General features: G+C 41.5%; 1 protein-coding gene and 1 pseudogene across 1 annotated transcript; one reads left to right on the top strand and one right to left on the bottom strand.

Annotated features, from left to right (window-relative positions):
- Nucleotides 1-747: 747 nt before the first annotated feature.
- Nucleotides 748-23,297, top strand: PAIP2B (poly(A) binding protein interacting protein 2B). Its single transcript, XM_008147482.3, has 5 exons — nt 748-927; nt 1,575-1,659; nt 19,153-19,301; nt 21,303-21,479; nt 23,165-23,297. The coding sequence occupies exons 3-5, from the start codon at nt 19,164-19,166 to the stop codon at nt 23,219-23,221; spliced, it is 372 nt and encodes a 123-aa protein (XP_008145704.2). The 5' UTR covers nt 748-927; nt 1,575-1,659; nt 19,153-19,163; the 3' UTR covers nt 23,222-23,297.
- LOC114233710 (60S ribosomal protein L35a-like) lies at nt 18,344-18,995 on the bottom strand (annotated as a pseudogene).
- Nucleotides 23,298-24,570: the final 1,273 nt, after the last annotated feature.

Raw genomic sequence — 24,570 nt, 5'->3', positions numbered from 1 at the left:
ATATAGTTAGCATGCGAGGTGGGGAGAGACCAAAAATGTATAAAGTAAGACGTCCATAAAGAAGTCCCCACTTCCTGATCAATAAATTAGAAGTCCTTAGCAAGCAAAGATTGGACACCCTAAATCCAAGGGGGAAATAAGATTGAATGTTTTTAAAAACACTCCAGTAGTTAGGTTTGTTTCTATAAATGCTTCCTTCCACTCCCTCAAACAGCCCAACTCCCCAGTTTTCCGCCAGAGCCATCTCCAATCCAACCTTACTGAAAGCTCCTTCCCTGGAAATTGACAGCTGGGGAAATCCCACTAAGGCCCGCCCCTCCTGTTATACTGAGTGGCACAACCTGTGGGAGGACTTGCTGGATCCACCAATGGAATAAAGCGGGAGCAGGAGCCTGGGTACACAAACGCAGAGGTGCTGCTCCCTGAGCTCCTCCCAGCCAGACGCCCAGTGCTTTGGCCCAATGCCTATCCAGGACTAGCATAGCGCGCTTTCAGCCAATCAGAGCCGGTGTCTCCCGCAGGGAGGAGCTCCACCTGGAGGGAAAGAACGAAGGGAGCAAAGAGACAGATGTTAGTACCAATCAGAAGCTGGTACTTCTGAGGGAGTGGGCGGGAACTACTTCACACTTAAGCCAATAAGCACCACACGTGCCCTGTTAGGTGACTGAGCGGCATCCTCTTCGGCCCAATAGACGAATAGGGCGGTGCCCAGCAACCAATAGCTTGGGTTCGGGGGCGGGGCGAGGAGTCCGTGCGCTTTAAGAGGCAACCTGGCGAGTGGTGGGGCGCTTCTTCGTGCTGTGGCTCACGCTCGGATAGGGGAGGCCGGGACTGTTCTGGCTGCGACGATCTCTGCGGCGGCGACGGCTGAGGCTATCGGAGGAGCGACCGAGTAGGGTCTGAAGGAGGGGCTTCTGGTCCGCTCAGGTGGGCTCGGGCGCCCGGCCTGCTGGGGAGGGGACCCGCGGGAAGCGTCGCTCTCCAGGTTTGGGGGGCGCCCTGCGCCTCCCTTTCCGCCGCCCTCGGGCTGTGAGGGGCGGCGCGCGCCTGCCCGAGCTCCATTGGGGAGGGTCAACCGGCAGGTCCCACGTCGCGTCAACTGCGGTGCCCCTTAGCCCCTTGGGGGCGCGGGGGTTCTTAAGTCGTTTTTTTTGTTTTTTTTTTTTTTTTTTTTCCTGCAAAGGCGCGCTGTTCATCTTCCACCCCCAACTTCCCTGAGCCCCCTCAGCCCCCTTCTAACACTCGGGCTGAAGTCTCTGGCTTGCGAGTCCCTTTACTACGAGGCAAATGAAGCAATGCTGCATCCCTTGTCCCCCTTCCCCGGGTGGGAAGTGGGGGAGATGCGCACTTGGCCCCTCCCCCATTCGCGCCCCCCGTGCGTGTTTTGCGTTTCTTCTGCTCCCACCTCCCCTTGGACTCCAGCCCTCGATCTGGATACCTCATTCGCGTCGGGGACCTTGGCCCCTTCTCTTCTGCCTTCCCTTCCGCGAGTGAGTCCTTTAACCCTCCTCCCACCCCCTACCTTTCATCCTCATCTCTCACGGAAACTAACATTTTCCACTTGTCCCTTCCAGGCAGCTGGAAGGTGAACACCAGAGAAGCAGAATACACTGTACCAGGGAAACTTTACAGTGGGAGCTTTAATCGGTTTTGTTAAAGGTAAACCATTCTTGTCTTAACTTAAAAAAACAGCACTGGGTCGTTACGTCCCCTCTGGAATCTTCGTCCCAATACCGTTGTTTTGGTGACAATTTCTGAAAATGCAGGTGAGAAGGATTTACCGGCAGCGAGAAATTTAAAATGTATTCTTATTTTTTTAAGTAGACAGACTTGGATTACATTTTCAACAGCTTAATTGGGGGTGGCAGAGAGTTTTGCAGTGGGAGGGCCTGACCACTCTAAGTTGATCGTAAATTATAGAACATACGTGAGCACAATGTGATTTGATCACACCCAGCCTATGGATGATAATAGCATTGAAACTGTTTAAAAATAACATTCTCTATTCCACTTTCCCCGAGGATTTGTATTCACCTTCACAGTGTATCATGTTGGGTTTCAGTCGTGTTGATTGCAGCCATATGTTCTAGATGACAGTACAAGCTATGTTGTGCCTAAATGAAATTATGCCAAGACTTTTATGGGGGGAAAAAGTAACTCACCACCCTTAGATTTGATTGAGACTTTAGAGTTTTAAAAATGCTAACCTAGGTATTGCAGGGTTTTGTAAATGAGGGTTTTGTTTGGGGGGATGGGGAAAATTGAAGTATTGGGATAAGTCTGATGGCTCCTTAGGCTGTGCATGTATGAGAGAGAGTGCATGTGGAAAAGAGAAAATACACGTGTACAAAACCTTGTAGATTCTAACAGTGCTTAGTTTCGTGGCTTTACATAAACTGGAATTGTTTTTCCTAGTTCTCAGTGGTGAATTGTAAGCAGTGAATTTAATCATGGCCACACTGTTTTGGTCAGAATTTTGCAAGTTTTTGTGAAAAATTCTTACTGTTTTTCTTATTCTATTTGTAACATATATATCAGTGTGCTTCCTTGTATATTGCTAGGGTAAGACTATATGTTGTATATAGAGAAGTAAGTCTAGTAGAGTGAGTTAAAAGGAATCTTTACTATGAAGAAGCATCATTGTTTGATGGACCATATGTTTGAACCCTGTTAATAAATCACACTAAAAAGAGGAGGATCTTAAAGCTATTTCAACAAATCCCCAGGTGTTTAGAACCATAAAAAGAATTTCTCACAGAATTACTAGCAGTCAAAAAAGAAAAGTCCTGGACAAATAACAAATTTATGGGTGGGTCGCTATTGTGAGTTAGTTAGTATAAGGCTGCAGTTGAAAACCAGAGTTATTTTTGTACTTTCTTTTCCTGTGGATTTGTACTTATAAATTACTTGTTTGCAAGTTTAAAGGACTATAGTTATGATTTCTTCATAGAGATCTTGCCTTTAAGGAGTTCACAATGTAATGGAAGACCTGTACACTAAGAATGAAAGGGAGAAGCTCTGCAGTACAGGATGTGAACAGGACCCGGAGAAGCACTGTGGCCCCTGCCACATCTACTGCCCTGGACTTTCTGAGGTGCCATTTTCCTGAACCTACTTGTGTATGTCACACACCTTGGCTTCTCTCTGTGGGTGCTGTTCTCTCCTCTTAAAGGCCTTTTCCACAGTGTATGTGCCTGATGAGGTTCTATTTTAAAATCTTCTTGAAGTTTGCCACTGACCTCTACTCCATCCAAATAATTGTTTTTTATATCTTTCTGTTATTTTTTAAAAATAAATAATGACAGTGGATTCACATTATTCACAGTAATTATGGTCTATAAAGTCACCTAGATCACTAAATTAGCAAATAATGAACCATTGCTCTCAGGGGAAATAATCTTAAATACTAAATACAGTTCATCCTGGTAGAGTCTGTTTTCTTATTTTTAAAAAGAGAAAATGAGGTTCAGAAGTGTTCACCCCCTAACAGGTGCCGGAGTTAGGATTCAAACCCTTTCCTACTGGCTCCAGTGGCAAAGCTCCTTGCACTGCACTTCACTGCCCCCTACCGTTTGGTCCTTTAGTCATCTCAATATGAGAGCTGAAAGAAGGCAGAGAGCCCTGCCTTGTTCTGCGTAGCTGGAAATTTTTGCCATTCTGTGCATGTCTGTAAATAACCGTGAAAGTGCCATTGAGTATTGATTTTAGGATTACAAATAAATTTTAGCAAGTAGGTGAATTCTTAAATACAGGATCCACAAATAATGAGGATCAACTGTACTTGTAAATGATCCCTGGAGTCTATTTCCTGTTAGCCCTCCTCCCTCAGATCCCCCTCCCCCCTGTCCACTGTAGATTCCTTAGCTTCCTTGAGAGTTCATTCACTTATTCTTTTATTCAACCATTTTTTATTAAGCATTTACTATAAGTCAGGGTCTGGTCTAGACTGTGGTGAACAAACTAGAGATTAAGCTCCTGCCCTTATAGCTGTGTTAAGTAAGAGGGACAGATAGCTAGCAGTCTAGAGCTCAGGGGAGAGGTCCAGGTTGGAATTATAGATTAACTTGACCACAGTGAAACCTATTGTGCCCCCTCCCACTTCACATCCCTTAGAATACTGACTTCCAGGACATTTCTGTTCTACTCTGTGCATAACACTTCCTTTTGAGCCAAGCCATGTCCTAGATTATTTCCTTAAAATTCAGTCTGTCCTTAGTTAGGACTCTGAGTCTTGGTCCAGTCTTTTATTGTCAAAGAAGTAGGATTGGCCCAGTCAGTGTGGCTCAGTCATTGGGCATCAACCTGTGAACCAGGAGGTCACAGTTCAATTCCCAGTTAGGTCACATGCCCAGGTTTCAGGGTGGGGAGTGCAGGAGGCAGCTGATTGATGATTCTCTCTCATCATTGATGTTTCTATCTATCTCCCCTTCTCCCTTCCTTTCTGAAATCAATAAAAATATATCTTAAAAAATAAAAAGAAGTAGGATTGGTTTCATGCATTATCTGTCCCATAGATTATAGTATATACAAAAGAACCCCTTGGGGACAGTTTCTTCAGAAGACAGTTAAGACTATGGGAGTCCTTAGAGTTTCTTGAATGTCTGTGCAATTCAAATACCTATCACGTGATCATAGATAATGTTCAGTAAACCACCTAACAAAGTAATTGACACATGTCACAGTATTCCATAAATCTTCCTTTTAGTGTTGCATGTAATATAGTGCAGTTATTTGTTCATATGGCTCTCTTCCTTCCTAGACTATGAGCTCCATGAGGAAGGATTCACATCTTCATTCTTCTATCCTTGGCACTTAGTTCAGTGCCTGTTATATAGTAACTAGTGGCCCGGTGCACGAAATTTGTGCACGGGGGGGGGGGGGAGGGTGTGTGTCCCTCAGCCCGGCCTGCACCCGGCCTGCTCCTAACCGCTCACCTGCCTGCCTGCCTGATCACCCCTAACCACTCTGCCTGCTGGCCTGCTCGCCCCCAACTGCCCCCCCCCGCCAGCCTTCTCGCCCCCAACTGCCCCTGCCCCCTGCCAGCCTGCTCGCCCCCAACTGCTCCCCCCCCTGCCGGCCTGATTGCTCCCAACTGCTCCCCCTCCTGGCCTGATCGCCCCTAACTGCCTCTGCCTCGGCCCGGCCACCATGGCTTTGTCCAGAAGGACGTCCAGAAGGCCTCCCAGTCTAATTAGCATATTACCCTTTTATTAATATAGATAGATGCACAAGTGTATGACTTGAGGAATTTCTGTTTCTGAAAGGATGGGAATATAAAGGTTTCCTAGAGAAGGTATTTCTTAAGCTCATTCTTAAAGGATAAGTAGGAATGTCTTCCAAATGAATAAAACTTAAGACAGCATGCTAAGCAGGGACCAGCAGGCGCAAAGGCACAGAGATATGAAAAGATAATGAAGGTTACTGAACATTCCTAGTTGATTAAAAAAAACAAAACACAAAAAGCAAGCAAACGGAAATCACTTGAGGAAATAACTATGAATGGGCTTAGCTAGAGGGCATGTCACAACTGAGTTAACCATGACCACAGCTGCTCAGCTATGAATGCAAGCTTTAGGGGAGAAACTTTCTCAAGTAGTTGGCAGGATATCAGTAACAGTTTAGAAATACAAGTATTGAATTCTGGGAATTATTACACTACAGTGAAATTATTTACTTCATCATGAAACTTACATGTGTTCCACACTTTACAAGGTTCTCAAAATATAATCAAACTTTATTCTGAAAGAGCTCACAAGCTAACAAGAAGAAAGATGGATGAACTGATTTATCATATGACTAGAGGCCCAGTGCATGATTGAATCATGCACGTGTAGGGTCCCCTACACGCTTTCGCTTTTCGCAGTGGAGCTGGGTGCCTGTCCGCTGGTGCACCAGGCCTTTCAGAAGCCTCCGGCTCGGCAGAGGCTTCCGAAAGGCCTGGTGCCGTAGCAGACAGGCACCCAGCTCCCCCGCTTTTGATGGTCCACGGCCGCTGAGGGGGGCTGCCGCAGACACCTGGCTACCCTGCTGTTGAGAGGCTCAGCTGGGTGTCTGCGGCAGGCCCCCTCAGCGGCCACGAATCTGGCCGTTGAGAGGCGCAGGGGGCGGGAGTCCCGCCCCCTGCGCCTCTCAACAGCAGGGTAGCCCCCCTCAGTGGCAGCGGATCCGTGCCTCTCAATGGCCGGATAGGCCACCCCGAGTCCCGTCCCCCAGCCTCCCGCCACCCAATCGTGGGCATAGCGGAGTGATGGTAATTTACATGTTACTCTATTATTAGATAGGATAAGTGAGGTCATATATATATATATATATATATATACACACACACACACACATATATATATATATATATATATATATATATACACACACATATATATATATATATTTGACTAATATGTAAAATATATTACTCTCCCTCAGGAGTTCAACCAGGAGACTGGGAGTTTGATCGCTTGCTATGATGTGCACTGACCACCAGGGGGCGGAGTGGAATGTGGCAAACCACCAGTGGCAGCGGGGGAGTGCTGAGGGAGCGAGGGAAGAAGGAGGCAGGGAGGCAGGGAGGTGGGCAGGGCAAGGGAAGGAGGAGGTGCAGAACAGGGAACTTGATTGGCCCTGGTCACAGGCCAGGCCTAGGGACCCTACCCGTGCATGAATTTCATGCACCGGGCTTCTAGTATATGAATAAAATGCTGTCTAAGGAGAAAGGAATAGTTAGTAATATAGGAAGTGCTGGGAGAAAATTCCTCAGATGAGGTGATAATTGAGCTAGGCATTGGTAGGTGAAGAGAAAGGAGTTCACTAAACTGAAATTAGGGATTCTTTAAAGAATTAATATTTTGTGGAAGGGGAGCTTTAAGAATTACCCATTTTGGTATCTGTTGTGGGTTTTAATTAAGTTACACTTATTCAAATAGTTTTTCTAAACAAAATGTGAATAGTTATAATAGAAGAATTTTGTGTCAAAATAAACTTGTTTAACCAAAGGTTTCTGTAATGCTGGACTTCTCTAGAGCTTTTATTATATTGTCCATTGTGAATTGTGGATCTGCAAAAAGGTACATTACATTTACCCATGGCTTCTCCTCCCCCCTTCCCCCTCCCCCACCCCTGCAGCATACCTAAACATCTTTTGAAATAGTATTATATGAGACACTAGAGGCCTGGTGCACAAATTCGTGCACCAGTGGGGTCCCTTGGCCTGGCCTGCGGAGTCGGGCCAAAACCGGCGCTCCGACATTCCCTGAGAGATCCTGGATTGCGAGAGGGCACAGGCCAGGCTGGGAGACCCCACCAGTGCACAATTGGGGCCAGGGAGGGATGTGGGAGGGGCATGTCCAGCCCATCTCGCTCAGTCCCCATGGGCTGGACCCCAGCAGCAAGCTCACCTACCATTCGGAAAATCTTCCCCATGGTGGTCAGTGCACATCATAGCGACTGGTCGACCGGTCAGCTGTCCCCTGGTGGTCAGTGCACGTCATAGTGAGTGGTTGAGGAGCCTTAGCATATCATTAGCATATTATACTTTGGTTGAACAGACGACCGGACACTTGGCATATTAGGCTTTTATTATATAGGATAGTTTGAGGAATGGTGCATTAAAATATATTTTTACCAAACCATGATTTATTAGTGCTTTCCATGTGCATTACAAAATAATCTGTATAATCTTATAGGAAAGAAGGAGAGACATTTGGAGAGAAAGAATGTATTCTAACCAAGTTATCATCTTGGTCAATAAGTTCCAAGTTTTTAAAAAGTTATATAATCACACACACCTTATTGAAATGTATGGCTTATTCATATTTTGAAATTCCTCTGGTGACACCCTGGGGTGTTGCAAAACCAGAATAAAAGTCAATGCTGGGGACAAAGGCAAAGGTCGTCTTGAAAGGGAGAATCTTCCAACTTGAGAGGATGCTGCTTTTTTTTTATGCATTCATATTGGATCATATTAGACACACATTTTGCCAATTAGGTATTTTATTTAGGAGCATACTGAAAATCCACACCCTCTTCTGACTCTGGATTTTTGGGTGTTGTATGCCAATGTTCTCCTTTCAGTAAATTTGATTATATGAGCATTAGGGACTGAGTCCTTATATTATGTAACTTTAACTCGTGTCAATTTTGTGATTAACTCCCGAGAAATTGTTAAAATTAAGGAAGCAGCCCTAGCCAGTTTGGCTCAGTGGATAGAGCATCAGCTTGCTGACCAGTGGGTCCTGGGTTCGATTCCAGCCAAGGGCACGTACCTTGGTTTCAGGCTCCTCCCCGGCCCTGGTCAGGGCTCCTGCAGGAGGCAACCAATCAATGTATTTCTCTCAAATCGATGTTTCTCTCTGTCTTTCCCTCTCTCCTTCACCCTTCCTAAAAATCAATGGAAAAATATCCTCTTGGGTGAGGATTAACAAAATTAAGGAAGCAATGATCATGTTTTTGATAGCTCACTGAATTTGAAGTAAGAAGATCTGGATTTGAAATTTGTCTTTGCCAGCTTTCTATTTGAATGACCTTGGGCACATCTACCTAACCATCAGTTGCCTCCATTTCCCTTTTGGGTTTTTTGTTTGTTTAAGATATTTTTATTGATTTCAGAGAGGAACAAAGAGGGAGAGAGAGAAACATGTATGATGAGAGAGAAGCATTGATCAGCTGTCTCTTGCATATTCTCCACTGGAGATCAATCCCACAACCCAGGCATGTGCCCTGACCCGGAATTGAACTGCAACCTCCTGGTTCATAGGTCAACACACAACCACTGAGCCATGCCGGCTGGGCTTTATATTTCTCAAATTTTAGACCATTTTGCATTTCTGGACTGAGCCTATTTAAACAAAGTGGTTTTATTTTTAAATAAATTGCTTGATTTTATTTGCTCATGCTTTATTTGAACTTATGTTTGTAGCATAAAGGTAGGTCTAGTTTTCTTTTGTGGTATTTTTGTTATTTTTAATGTGTTGAGTTACTTGTATACTAACCATTAGAAAACTCTTTTCATGTCTTTGTGCTCTGAACAGTTGCATGGGAATAGCCTGCTTTTTTTTTTTTAATATATATTTTATTGATTTTTTACAGAGAGGAAGGGAGAAGGATAGAGAGTCAGAAACATCGATGAGAGAGAAATATGGGTCAGCTGCCTCCTGCACACTTCCCACTGGGGATGTGCCCACAACCAAGGTACATGCCCTTGACCGGAATTGAACCTGCGACCTTTCAGTCCGCAGGCCGACGCTCTATCCACTGAGCCAAACCGGTTAGGGCTAGCCTGCTTTTTGAAAGTAGGTGTTGTGTGGACTACAGACTGGTCTTGCCTAACATTTAAAATGCCATTATTTCAGGGATAATGAGTTTTAACATAGAGATTTTAGTGTAAATAGGAGCAGAACAGAATGTAATTATCCACTGAGAGCTGACTTTAGTTTGATAGTGGTGTTCTTGGTATCTTTTTATTACTGAGGCTAGTACTGTGGCAGTAGACTCACTCTTTGAGAGTTTGTAGGACCTTTGTTTTAATATTGAACAGATAAAACTGTTCAGTCTGCAGTCTTGAAGATATGTAATGTGCCTACCAGGGGTCTGCTTTATTCTCACCGAACGCAAGAAGTTATGCAGTAAAACTTTGCCATGCTAGAAACTTATGAAGAATGGGATCTTTTGATTTAATTTTATTAACTTAGAAGTATAAAGGTGAACAACATCCTAAACTTTAGCTCCCTGTCGAATGTAGTTCTAAGGTAGAGCAAATAATTCAACTTTACTTCTCTAATAAGTTCGATATATTAAGACCTAGTTGATTCGAAATTACAGAATCCCTAAAGTGTCTGAGGTTCACTTTATAAAGATCCCTTTTTAGGACTTTAGAAGTGTGAAAATGTATTGTATATAATCAGGCTGCATGGGAACTGATACCTAAGTATACATTTCAGATGAAATCTCTCATTGCAGCTTGTTTTCTTATTTAACGCATAAAAATAAAACACATTGGCTTGAGGGTGGGAGTTGTGAGGAGATTGTTTTTTAATTGGATGTCTTCATTTCATATTAAGATAGAATATGCAATATCCCTGGCTTTGGACTTACAGAAGGAAACACATTTTTCTACTTGCTGTATACCAGTGATTCTCAAACTTGAGTTTGTTTCAGAATCACCTGGAGGGCTTATTACAGATTTCTAGGTTCAAACGCAGAATTTCTGATTCAACAGGTATAGGTTTGGGCTTGGGAATCTGCATTTCTAACAAGTTCCCATCTAAGGTGATACTGATGCTGCTGGGACAGGGACTGTATTTTAAGAACCACTGTTGTAATCTGATTCTAGATGAAAGCTGAATTTGGTGTGGGAGTATGCAGAGGTGATGGAGCAAATCATGAAAGATCAACTTTCTGCTCCCAGCATAGTGTTGCATTCAGTTAATTAGTAATATGCAGTGACACAACACAATTCTCTTTTCATGATTGTCTTAGTCAAATGTCAAGTGAGAGAACGTTTCATTTACAAGGCTTAGAGATCAGAGGACACTGGTCAGATAGAATTTTGTGATTAATCCCATGAAAATAGGAGTTATTTATATGTCCCTTTTATCACTCCATCACTTACTATTTAGCCTTGCTTTAGGAGGGTCCAGTAATTTTTTTAATGTCAAAGAACTTTGAAATTTATTAAATTGAAAGTTTTGTGTGCATTTAAAGGTATTTTTGAGATTTTTTAAAACAATAACTTAAGAGAATAAGAGAAACTTTAAAAGAAAGAAATCAATGGAATTATCTTATTGGAATGTTGGAGAATAGAATCTGCTGCATAAAACATCAGAAGTGGATTTTTGTTTTAATGATTTGTCATTGCATTGTTTGAGGTAATACTAGTAATTCTTATAATCCCCTCTGCAGATGAAAAATGAAGGTCAAAATCATAGACCTGGCATAAAGCTGGACACAGGAGACAGTTATGAAGGAATAGATAGATATACACACATATGTACATATTTAACTACATACATACACACATATATTTTTTAATTGTTTTATTTTTTGTTTTAAATAAAGACAAAGATACCTGTGCTGAACTTAGGCATCATGTAGAAGCTTCAAGTAGAAGAGAAAGCAAACTCAGGAAGCCACACCTGTTCATAGAGGAGATTAGCTTCAACAAGTTTTTCTCGCTTGTCTGCTACCTAATTTCTGTTGTTCTCCTAGCAGCCTCACTTTTCAAGTTGATCAGCTGGTCCACACTGACTATTGAAGACAGTGGGTTGGGCAGACTCCCTACTTGGAAACATTCCTGTTTTGTTCCCCTTTTCCCTCAGACAAGACTTTGAACGAGGAAAAGAAGAGTAGAACTAGACCCTACAAACTAGACCAGTGCTTCTGAAGCTTGGCTGCATATCGCAAATAATTTCTAAGAGTGATTAGATCAGAGATACTCAATCTTTAGGATTTCACAGGCCAGTAAATTTTCAAAAATATTTTGAGGACAACTAGGATTACAATTTTTAAAATAAGGATTGTAAAAACATTCTAATTAATATTATTTTATAAAAAGCTATTTTAACACCAAAAAACATAGGGAAGCCTTAATTCAATACAAAATAAATTTAACTTTATGAAGAACACTATGTAGTCCTAATTTTTCTTTTTTTTTTAAATCCTCACCTGATGATATATTCATTGATTTTTAGAGAGAGAGGAAGGGAGAGAGAAACAGTGATGTGAGAGAGAAATGCCGAGCAGGTGCTTCCTATGCACACCTCTACCCAGGATTGAACCCACAACCTTTTGGTGTATGGGGTGACGCTCCAACCAGCTGAGCCACCTGGCCAGGGCAGCATTTTTCTTCCGCCTTGTTCCTCTATGCCCATTAGCAATATTTAAGAGTTTTATAGCATAACCATTCTGGAACTAAAGTGGGGGGAAGTATGAGAGAGTAGGGCAGTGGCTAAGAGCATGGACTTTGGGGACAGAAGAAAACTGCTCCTATTAAACTCATCAGAGACCTCTAAGGTCCTAAATTCTATGGACATTCCTCAGCCTTCCTCTTGACCTTTCAGCAGCCTTCAACACACCCCTGTACTGGGTATATTAGTCTCTTGTGGCTGCTATAACAAATTACCACAAACTGGTGGCTTAAAACAACATAAACGTATTATCTGCCAGTTTTGGAGGCCAGAAGTCAAAACTCAAGGTGTGTCCAGGCTGCACTCCCTCTAGGAAAATCTGTTTTTTGCCCCTTCAACTGTTGTGGCCGTAGGCATTCCTTGACTTGTGGTCATTTTACTCCAGTCTCTGCCTCCATGATCACATTTCCTCCTCTTCTCTCTGTCTCAAATCTCCCTCTGCTTTTCTCTTACAAGGACACTTATCATTGGACTTAGGGCCTACTGGGATAATCCAGGATGATTTACTTATCTCAAGATCTTTAATTTAGTTACTTCTGCAAAGACCCCTATTCTAAATAAGGTAGCCTTCACAGGTTCTAGGGATTAGGGTGTGGGCTAACCTTTTGGGAAGGCTACCATTCAACTCACCATACTGGGATTCTTTCGTCCCTTGATTTTTGTGATGACACACTCTTCTGGTTTTCTTCTCAAGTCTCTGACTTCTTCTCAGTCTCCTTTTCTATGTTATTCTCCTCCTCCACCTGACTTTAAAATGTGTATACACATCAGGTCTGGGTCTTGGACTCTCTTCTCACCTCACTTTGCCCTTTGTCCCTAGGCAATACCTTCTAGTCCCATGGGTTCTGTTACCATTTATATAAACAACTCCAAATTTTTATATTAAGCCAGACCTCTCCAGTTCTTGACGCATGTAGACAATCTACTTAACATCACCATTTGAATGTGACAGAGGCATTAAAAATTTAACATGTCCAAAATTGAACACATCACCCCTCTTACCCCCACTTCCTGTTACCACCCAGGGAAAGTGTGCCCTTCTCGCAGAGTTTCTTAGCTCAGTGAATGACATTACCATGCCAAAGTTATCCGTGATATTTTCTCATCCTGTCTCCCCACATCAGTTCATCACCACAAACAACCAAAAATAGTTTTGGAATCTTCCCCCTCTCTTCTTACTGCCATTATCTTAGTCTAAGCAGCCATTATTATTGTTTTCATCTGAATTAGCACATTACCTGCTTTACTGGTCTCCCATTATTCACTCTCTGTCCAGTCCATTTTCCATATGGCAGCCTGAATTATGTCCAGATATAAATGGAATCTTTGTTGCTGTGCTGTCCAGAACCTTTTTTAATGGCTTTCATTGCTTTTAGGATGAAATCCAAACTCCGTCATGTAGCCTCTAATTTCCTGCATGAGCTGGCCTTGTCTGCCTATGCATCTTCATCACTCTTCCTTGCCCTTCTCCCACTGGTTCTCCTTTGATGCTCCAACTGCATGCATACCTATCGACTTTTAGTTCCTCATTTAGTTTTTTCCTGACTCTGAGACTTCGCACATACTTTTTCCTCTTCTCCCTATTTCTGGCTAATTTATGTTCTTTAGGTATCCATGTGTTGCTTACTCTGGGAAACCTTTCTAACCATCCCCCACTCCTGGGCTTAGTTGGATCCCTCTGTTGTTAGTTTTCTAATAGTCCCTCTTTTTCTTTCATAACAGGGATCATAATTATTCTTAATTATTTGCTTGTCTCCTGAGAGAATGTAAATACTACCAGGGCAAGGACTGTACAGCCTGTCAAAGCACTACAGCACAGTTGGCTGGGGCACACAGGCACTCAGACATTAATGAGTGAGTGCATCTAGATATAACTAAGAATGGACAAAACCTGCATCTAGTAGCAGTGTATTTGAAGTAAAATAAAATTTAAAACTGTTATCCACAATATTTAACTTTTAAAAAATGGTATTGACCAGATTGAATGAAGTTAACAAAACTGCAGGAAACAGAATAGTAGAGACTAGTTTTTATATCCATTGCTCAGTAGACTTTTTTTTCCAGGTGATTCAGTTGAAAGTTCCAAATCTTATTTAGGTTCAAAGAATAGCTAGTTTTTGCTGTGAACATGTTGGATCTGAAAGTTTGTGGGTGTTTAAAGTGTTGCACTGATGAAACAGGTATTCTAGAAATATCCTAGATACATTAAAAGCCCTAAAGTTCCTTATGGCTGAGAACCAAAGCCCTTTTTTCAAGCTTTTTTAGGCATGAATCCTTGACCATAGTAGAATTCTAAGTCAAATGCTTGGCAGGCCTTTGAACCTCTATTTTGATTAGGAACAGGGTACGTGTTTTCCCATCTTCAGCCAAAATGACAAATGTTATGTTCCATTTTCGGCCTGTTTGCAGTGTATATAAGAGGGAAAGTTAGGTGGAGAGGGAATAAGTTTCAAGTAGTTCTTAGATTTTATACTGTAATAGAGACAGACTAGATGTAAACTCCTTTCTCTTCTGTTGGTCTAATTCTAAAGAACTTCTCGAGCAATGACCCACTTAAAATTGCACATTTGCCCTCTCAGTAGATACGAGAAAAGGTGTGGCAACTGGTAGTTTGTGTGGCAGAGCTAGTTGTCATTGTTTAGTGATTACCTGTATTACTTATTTGTTACTTTGTAATGACTTACCCCAAAGGTTAGCAGGTTAAAACAACAGGGTCAGGAATCTGAGAGCAGCTTAGCTGGGTGCCCCTACCTCTGAGTCTCCCATGAAGTTACAGTCAGGCTGTCAGCTGAGACAGCTGTCTCATCTGAAGGCTTGACTGGGGGAAGATGAACTTCTAACTCACTCACATGATGTTAACAGGATTCAGGTCCTGGCCACATGGGCCTCTCCATAGCGTAGCTGACAACATGGAGCCATTCTGATCTGTAATCCTTGTATAATCAAGCATTTCCCCCATCTTTGGGAGCATTGGAGTCATTCTCTTTGTCCCCGCTACACTGTAGTATCATAATGATGTACGTTGTATGGGTGAGGATTGAGTGAATGTGAAAGGCCAGGGTAGGATGGTTAGAGACACACTGCTCTTAGAGGGTGTGCATGAAGGATAGTGAGCTGGAGAGGAGCTGGGAATAGAGGAGAACGTTACATTAAACTCTGGAAGCCAGAAAGTCAGGGACAATACGGGCAGCAATCCTATCTTACTCAGTGTCTTCCCCAAGTTGGAAGGCATTCCTCAAATGCCTTACCTAGGAGTCTCTAGTCTCAAGCAAAGTCTCCCCATTCCCACCTCCTACTAAAGTCCAGGGACACATTAAGCACTGTCACCCAGTAAACCCATAATCCAGTGTTCTTGAACTAACCCAGCAATTTAGGTTGCTTAACCCCTGAATCTGGTACCTTCTTTGTTCCTCCTATAGCAATGTCTGGATGGGTTTTTAAAGTGAGGCAGGACAGTCCTAGCCAGTTTTGCTCAGTGGTTAGAGTGTCGGCCTGCACACTGAAGAGTCCCAGGTTGAATTCCAGTCAAGGGCACATGCTCGGGTTGTGGGCTCGATCCACAGTGGGGGGCATGCAGGAGGCGGCCAATCGATGATTCTCTCTCCCTCTCTCCCTCTCTAAAATCAATAAAAATATATTTAAAAAAAATGAAGTGAGGCAGGACAGATTCTGAGGCAGTCAGATGATAGATGTGAAAGTACTTGATAAATTGCTAAACACTATACAAATTGAATTATTGGGTTGCTGATATTTAAGAGAAACCAAACTTTCCAATTGTGTGGAAACACAAGTAGAATGGTATAAAGTACAAATTGACTGTGTAGCCAATTGTAAGAAAACCACTTTTTGCCCTGACCGGTTTGGCTCAGTGGAGAGAGCGTCGGCCTGCCGACTCAAGGGTCCCAGGTTTGATTCCAGTCAAGGGCATATACCTTGGTTGTGGGCACATCCCCAGTGGGAGATGTGCGGGAGGCAGCTGATTGATGTTTCTCTCTCATCAATGTTTCTGGCTCTCTCTCCCTCTCCCTTCCTCTCTGTAAAAAATCAATTAAAAAAAATATTTTTTTTTTTTAAAAAAAAGAAAAGAAAACCACTTTTCTAGTATCAGCTTTGCTAAAGTGTGTTAATTTGGGGAACGTCTCCATGTGAGATTATGGTAATTTTCCTTTCCATTTCTCATGAACGAGTGCATCCTGCAATTTGCTCTCTGTATTCCTTCTTGTTCTTGAATTAGAAGGGTTATTCTTTCTTTCTTCCTCTGCCTTCCCTTTTTCCTTATGGTTGTGTGTACTCAGGATTTGTTTTTTGGGCAAAGGCAGATGTTTTAGAAAACGAAACTCTGAGTTTCTATGAATGACTTCCATATTGATAAGGATAAATCATTGTGCTGGCTGTAAACAACTGCCAGTGAATCTTTGGAATAATGATACTGTGCAACCTGCTACCCAGCAAGGATCGGGACCTTTAAGAGTCGCTGTGTTGAGGAATAACCCACTGATACAGAGCAGACTTGCTTCTATCATTGTTATGCTGCAAGTGGAAGTGGTAAAAATAAGGAACTGGTTTTCTCTCCTCTATAGCCTTAGGGAGGGAATTATTATGGAGCTGGATTTGGAATATAAAAGCAACCTATGTAATGTAGAAACATTGGAAACACTCCAAAAGACAGTAGGGCATTATTAACATAGAAATGAGAAAAAGCAAATAAGGGTGCACCATACTGTTATTTTCTTTTGTCTCTATGTAAAATATGTAAAACTGATAATTTCTTACTTGGTGCCTGTTTATACCAACAGTGAATTAAATGGGGTCTGTCTTAAATTGAATACTTTAAAAATAAATTATTTTTTTTTAATTGAATTCAGAGAGGAAGGGAGAGGGAGAGAAAGATAGAAACATCAGTGATGAGAGAGAATCATTGATCTGTTGCCTCCTGCACGCCTCTTACTGGGGATACTGGGGATCGATCCTGCAACCCGAGCATGTACCCTGACCAGGACTCCAACTGTGACCTTGTGGTTCATAGGTCAATGCTAAACCTCTGAGCCATGCCGCTGGGCATAAATAAAATACTTTTTAAACTATCAATAGTTGTTTTACTGGCTATTCTTTATTCTTCACAGTTCTACCTAATGTCTATAACAGGTTAGAAAATTGCAAGTATTTTAAAGGGGAGTAAGCAGTAATTTTTTAGTGTACTCAGAAGAAGCAAAGAAGAACTTTTTCATGAATGTTGCCAAGATGGAAATGAATTAGGAAATAATTTATTAAAGAAAACGTAAATATGCCCCAAAGGGGATAGGTGTGGATGGTATTTAAATAGAAAGGGAAAGTTGCCTAAGTATTGATTCACCAGGTATTTATGGAGTTCTTAATAGTCAGGTTTGTTAGAAAACATATAAACCTCCATCAAGCTATAGACAAATATTAAGGCCAGCACAACTGCCACCAAAAAATCAAGCAAATCAAATATTTTTATTTATAAATTATTTTATGAAAAATTAAAATTATGATAAAAATAATAAAAATTCTTCAAAAGATAAGGAAAAGACATATACCTTGATAGAAAAATGGGCAAAGTTCTTAAGCAGAAAGATTATAAAACAAGAAATATGAAGGGCCAGAAGGTATATCTCAAAATATTCAGCCTTTCATTAAAAATAAAAGAAATGTAAATGTAAGTAATAAATTGAGATTGGTGGTGGCTTAAAAAAATAATACTCCTGAATGCAGAGGTATAGGCACTTATATACTACTCATGGGAATTTAAATTCTTATGACCAGGTGGCAATAAATCAAGAGCCTTAAGAAAAACTTAATTTCTAATATAGCACTTCTATTCCTAGGAGTTATCCTAAGGAAATCATTTTTTTTTAAATGAACACAAGAAGTTCATTGAACTTTTATAATACAGAAACATTAAAACACCCAAAAGACAATATGGTTGTGTTATTATAGGAATGAGAAAAAGCAAATGATGGTGCATCATGCTGTTACCATAAGGATGGATAATTGTGTGTGTGTGTATCTGAATACACTCAGGGGAAGTCAGGAAGGTTATATGCACCACACTGTTAATCATTCTTTATTCTGGTTGGTTGAACAACTGGTGACCTTAATTTTCTTTTTTTTGCTTATCAATACAGAAAACATGTATTGTTTTTTGAATATATTCTAAATAAAACCAATCTTGAGAATCAGAATAAGATACAGTTGCTTACCATGTTCATTTAAGAACACATTTTCTTTACTTATTTAAACTTTAAGGAAGCCATGTGATTGTGATTAGGTTCTAGAACCTACAGAATTTGTCTTGAAAAGATTCATCCTCCCTCTCACTCGCTAGAAAGGCTAACTAAACATAGACATGGTTTCCTCTCCCCTTCTTTATTATTATTATTTTTTTTACAAGAGAACAAAACCATTTCATTTATTTTTCAATAAGTTTAAATCCTTGAGGGATACAGCATTACACAGACTCTATGTCCAGTGGCCTTAGCAGGAAGGTTGCTTTGAAATTTAGCATGACCCATGCCACTGTTTCCATGAGCATGAGTTACCTTTCCCCAGATTACTCTGGTTTTACTCCATTTGCTACCAGGAGTCACTGTGGTGATCTTGCTTTTGTACACATAAGCACATCTCTTGCCTAGATAGAATTCAGTTTCATCTCAAGTATAAACACCTTCAATTTTTTTAAAAAAAAAATTGTTTTTATTATTGGTTTCAGAGAGAGAAAAGGAAAGGGAGAGGGATATAGAAACATCAATGATGAGAGAGAATGATGCCTCCTGCATGCCCCTCACTAAGGACCAAGCCTGCAACCCGGGCATGTACCCTGACTGGGAATCAAACTATGATCTCCTGGTTCATAGATTGATACTCAACCATTGAGCCATGCAGGCTCGAACTAAACACCTTCAGTTTTAAGAAGAGCTGTGTGCTCCCTCTGGTTCTGGAGACCCCACTTATAGTCAGCACAAATGGCCTTCCAGAGATATTTATTGTTATAGAAGTCCTGATCTCAGCAGCCTCCGCAGGCTCCAAGATGGCAGAAAGAAGGCATATTTTTCTTTTAACTCTTAAAGAACTGTACATCTGTATAGTTGATAATTATAGGATATTTTTAGTTTTGTAACAGACATAGATTAGCAGTTGTGTTCCTCTATAGTTAATAACTTGGACTTAGAACTTCAGAAGCTTCTGAGAGAATCTGGAAATTATAGGTTTTACCTTTTCTTTTGTTTCTGTTTAGCTTCTATCATAATGAATGGATCCAGTGTGGCAAATACATCCCCCAATGTAAAATCCAAAGAGGACCAGGGGTTAAATGGGCACGATGAGAAAGAAAACCCATTTGCAGAGTACATGTGGATGGAGAATGAAGAGGATTTTAACAGACAGGTAAAGAAAGAAGAGGGGGGACAATGATGTGTGTGGCTCAGCAGCTATAATACTTTATTGTCAGTCTGTTCCTCAGCTTTAGAATAACTTAAAAATACGTGGAAGCCTGGTCTGAGCTGATCAGGAAACACCCTCAACTGGTAAAAGACCAGGTAGTGCTTTGGAGGAAGAGCGATCAAAGGCCCAGGCAAGGGATCTCCTTTTAACCAGGTGATGCAAAGTGCTCCCATCCCTTCTGGGGACATTACTTGATAGTTACATGACCATATCTAGCATGGGAGATGGGAAATATGGTATTAACTGAATAGCCTGTTGCTGAGGGAAGAAGAAAACGAGCTTTGGGGGTGCTGTCAGCAGTTTCCACTCAAGTGGCTCACTGTGTCATGATTTGTGTGAATAGCACAGGTACCATGCTTCACTCACACCCCTGTGCCCAGGTAACCATTTTTGGGGGTTGTGCCTGTGAATAAGGATAAATTTAATAAGGGGAACACTTTTGGGGATAGTCAGGGCAGATCTTGAGCAATTAGGTTAAATCTTGTGGCTTAGAAATATTTTGTAGTTACTATTAAGTACTTCATAACTTTCTAATTTACTTGAAATGTTTTTAAATGTTGCTAACTATAATGTTGAAATACTATTTTTGAGTCTTGCTATCAGTGACTTTTCCTTGGAATTCATGAGGTGCTAACTATATTGGCTAGTTTGGGTGATTATTTTTGTTTGACTCCCCGCTGGCAGTGGCATGAGTGAACTGTGAATCTGTCACCAGGCCAGCTGCAGGAGAAGAGATGGCCAAATGTGAGGCAGGAGGCCTGTTAAAATCACACAGTGTGCAGAATGAACTCTTTCATAAGAGTTAATAGTCAATGACTGTAAACAGGTATAAAATATGTTAGATACACGTTGCTTTCGTTTAGGGCAATCTTTAAGAAATATGGACTTGTTTCAATATTCATAGAATTTTTTTCTTTTTATCTTCATCTGAGGACATGAGAGAGAGAGGAAGGGAGAGAGAGAGAGAAACATCCATCGGCTGCCTCCTGCACGTACCCTGACCGGGGATCAAACCCACAACCTGGATATGTGCTTGGACCAGGAATCGAACCTGCAGCCTTTTGGTATATGGAATGATATTCCAACCCATTGAGCCACACCAGCCAGGGCTCATATTGTTTCTTGTTTTGAAAGAATACTACCTTGACGAAATCATTTTCTATTAGTATGTCAAAAAGTGTTCTTTATATTTTTCTAAGGTTCTGAAAGTATTTTTCACGCTTAGGGGCCTCATTACCAGAAAAGTGGGCCAGAAGCTAAAAGTTGGTTTTGATTTAATGTCCACTGTCCAGGTAGTGGTCTAGTTACATAGTTCCTATACCTTTTTCATAGTTGTCAAATGGGAAATTTAGGAAAAGTTGCTTCTTAACAAGATTGAGAAAAGAATTTTAAGCTTTAAAAATGATTTTCGGGCCTTAGCTAGTTTGCTCAGTGGATAGAGCGTCAGCCTGCGGACTGAAGGGTCCTGGGTTTGATTCTGGTCAAGTGCACATACCCGGGTTGCAGGCTCAACCCCCAGTAGGGGGCATAAGGAGGCAGCCGATCAATGATTCTCTCTCATTATTCTTGATTTTATCTCTCCCTCCCTCTTCCTTCCTCTCTGAAATCAATAAAAAAATATTTTTACAAAAAAATAGATTTTTGGTAAGTGCCATGTGAATGGAAAATATCTGTTTCACATATTAGAAGTCTTAGATGATCTGTGAAGAACTTCCGCTATTTTGAATAACTATTTCCTTAGTCTTATTGTTAATGGAACTTAACTATTGAAAAAAAGTATATTCTGTCCAGCCAGTCATTAGAAGCATCTTAATTCTTAGCAGGTCTCATGCAAGATCATTCTTAATCTTGGAGTAAAAACCTCAACACAAAGAGGTGGATTAAACCTGGGAGGGACGAGTGCCTCTGGGAGGGTGAGTCTGAGCTTGCACCTTTGCCTGTTAGGTGGAGGAGGAGCTGCTGGAGCAGGAGTTCTTGGACCGGTGCTTCCAGGAGATGCTGGACGAGGAAGACCAAGACTGGTTTATCCCATCGCGAGACCTGCCTCAGGCCATGGGACAGTTGCAGCAACAGTTAAATGGACTATCTGTCAGCAATGGTCATGATTCTGAAGATATTTTGGTAAGAGCCATAAGTAGTTCTACATGTGACATAGTGAGAATATGGGATTTGTAGTCACAGTCTTACTTTCTGGCACTACTACCTTGGGCAAATCCCTGGAGCCCTCTAAGCTGCTATTCTTCACTTACCACGTGGGCATTAATAATCGGGTACATTGAAGATGCATTCACCTAATAAAGCATTGTGAAAACATCGTTACAGCATCACCAACTTTCATTTTTCCCAATGGGCTTTTTATTTATTTTTTATTTTTTTATTTATTTTTTTAAATATATTTTATTGATTTTTTACAGAGAGGAAGAGAGAGGGATAGAGAGTTAGAAACATCGATGATAGAGGAACACCGATCAGCTGCCTCTTGCACAACCCCTACTGGGGATGTGCCCACAACCAAGGTACATGCCCTTGACCGGAATCGAACCCGGGACCCTTCAGTCCGCAGGCCGACGCTCTATCCACTGAGCCAAACCGGTTTCGGCCCAATGGGCTTTTTAAAATAGAATTGGGATTAAGGATAAAAATTTGAACATAGAAAAGGTTTGGTGTTTTGTTTTGTTTTTTAATATATCTTTATTGATTTCAGAGGGGAAGGGAGAGGGAGAGAGAGAGAAAAACATCAATGATGAGCGAGAATCATTGATCGGCTGCTTCCTGCACATCCCCTACTGGGGATTGAACCCACAACCCAGGCATGCACCCTTGACTGGAATCGAACCTGGGACCCTTCAGTCCACAGGCCGATACTATATCCACTGAGCCAAACCAGCTAGGGCAAGATTTGGTTTTAAATTATCATTTGCTGCTGTTCCTTTTACTATCCATCAAATCTGCATTTGTAATTTTGAATGATGCTGTTATAAAAACTGTTCATTTTGGAAGGAACGTATTCATTAGAGGCCATTTTTCCACTTAAAATGAGAAGACTGGATAAGTGAATTCCCTGCCTTCCATGTTTACCTATGGAATTCTGAATGATTTAGTTCTCACACAACTCATGGTCTGAATGATTGTGCCCCATAGTTTGCTAAGGTTGTGATATTCACAAGAGAGCAGAGAACCAAAGAGAGTACAGCAAGATGAAGAATGATATACGTATATAGGGATTGTGGTAATCAAACTGGTTTGATGAAGTTCTCTGATGTTCATCAGATTAGAGTGCTCAATAAATTGAATTATTTTTGGAGTCAAACTTATAAGCCCCTAATGCAGTGATGGTGAACCTATGACACGCGTGTCAGCACTGACACGTGTAGCCATTTCTGATGACACGCGGCCACTGAGGCGGCCGCATGCCGAGGATGAAACATTTGCTGCTCCTGAGGATGAAACATTTGCGAGATAATGTTTTTTCCTCAAAGTGACACACTACCCGAGTTATGCTCAGTTTTTTGGCGAAGTTTGACACCAAGCTCAAAAGGTTGCCCATCACTGCCCTAATGAAAGCATCATAAAGGGAGCAGAAATCTGAAGCAGGAAGGAGACAGTGAGGTTAGTCAGGGCTTAGTATGTCAGGGGCCATTGAGACCAGCCCAGCAGTAATGGGCTGAGTTGCAGGAATTCTGTTGTGTTTTTTTTTTCTCTCTTGAGGCTGAGGGGAAGGTACTGGTAATAATGGAAGCAGGGAGAAAATAAGTTTTAAAGTACAGTTTGCTGTGGGATTTATTAACTCTTGGTTCTTATTTCAGAGCAAAAGTAACCTGAACCCGGATGCCAAGGAATTTATTCCAGGAGTGAAGTACTGAGCTGACAGAGAAACTTTGAGGAGGACTTGTATGTCCCCACATATGGGGACAGTGCTGCACAAAAAGGCAGAGCTGAAGGGGGTGGGCGGGCTAGGGGTGCACAGTGGGGGAGGGGAATAGTAGTTTAACTTAACACTGTGACTGGAGTATCTAAACGTGCTCAGTCTTACTCTACAAGCCTCTGAGTATTTCTCTTTTGTTCTACTGACTTTCATTTTGAGCAGTTTATTATTATTATTATTATTATTATTATTATTATCATTATTAGGTTTTGCCTTTTTGACTTAAGGAAATTATTGCAATTTTCCCCCCTTCATCAGGAATGTACTGCTATGTGTGTTTAAACAGAATAAGCTGACCAAGAAAATCTGGGTGTTTACGAATGCCCTCTCACCCTGCTGTATGCTTGCAAGGGCAGTGAGCACCTAGAAAACTACTGAGTCTGTTAAGCTGGATGGGAAGAGGGATGAGTGGAAGAAGCAGGTGTTTTAAACCAGACCATGCAACTATGCGACCCATGAGGGCTTTCTGCAATGAACTGGGATTACCAATTGTCTGCTGAGCCCATGTCTTCCTGCTTTGAACCTCCATTCAAGAAAACACGGACTTGAAGTATTGGTTTACAGTAACTCTTTTGATGGTTGATGAAAGTTGTAAATTCAAGGGGAAAACTGTGATGTTTATTGCCACTTGAGTCATACAGTTATGGTTGGCCTACTCTTAAGCCTTTGTTTACAGCTACCATCAAACTCATCATTTACAAGGTACAGGAGCACTTGGGTAGATTTGCCTCTTTGTCTTTCATGGTATCTAGTCCCATATTCCTTTCCACCCCCACCCTATTCTGATTTTAAGAAAAGATATTGTTACCAAAGGTGTGTGAAAGGCATGCTATGCTGGCCATCAGCTTCAGCCTGGAGAAGCCATCCTCGAATCCTGTTAGTGTGTCTTACGTTTATTTTGACAGTTGTTTTCCCAGCCCATGAAGACTGGGTCCTTTTGGTATATTACTTTCCTTGGAAAGGTTTATGCACTTTTATAAGTAAATGTATTTTTTAGGACACTAGGAAGGAGCTCAGTTCACAATTTTGATGCTTCTCCCACTTTACAGAATTATGCAAAAGAACTAAAAAAAAAAAAGAAAGCCTAGTAGAGTGAGTCCTACTTGACCCAGGTGACTGTGTGACCCACTGGGATAGTTTCAGCAGTTATAAAATTTTGCTGTTCCTACATGCCCAGCTTTGTGAGTTTTGTAGTTGGGCCTCTGGGTACATTCCTTTTGTCGTTCCTGCCTGTAAGTCAGGGGTTTTTTTTGCTGATACTCATAAGGAACTAAACTGGGTACCAGG

Source organism: Eptesicus fuscus, chromosome 16, assembly GCF_027574615.1.
Source record: "Eptesicus fuscus isolate TK198812 chromosome 16, DD_ASM_mEF_20220401, whole genome shotgun sequence".
In the NCBI taxonomy this organism is placed as follows: domain Eukaryota; kingdom Metazoa; phylum Chordata; class Mammalia; order Chiroptera; family Vespertilionidae; genus Eptesicus; species Eptesicus fuscus.
This window is presented reverse-complemented; position numbering and strand designations above follow the sequence as displayed.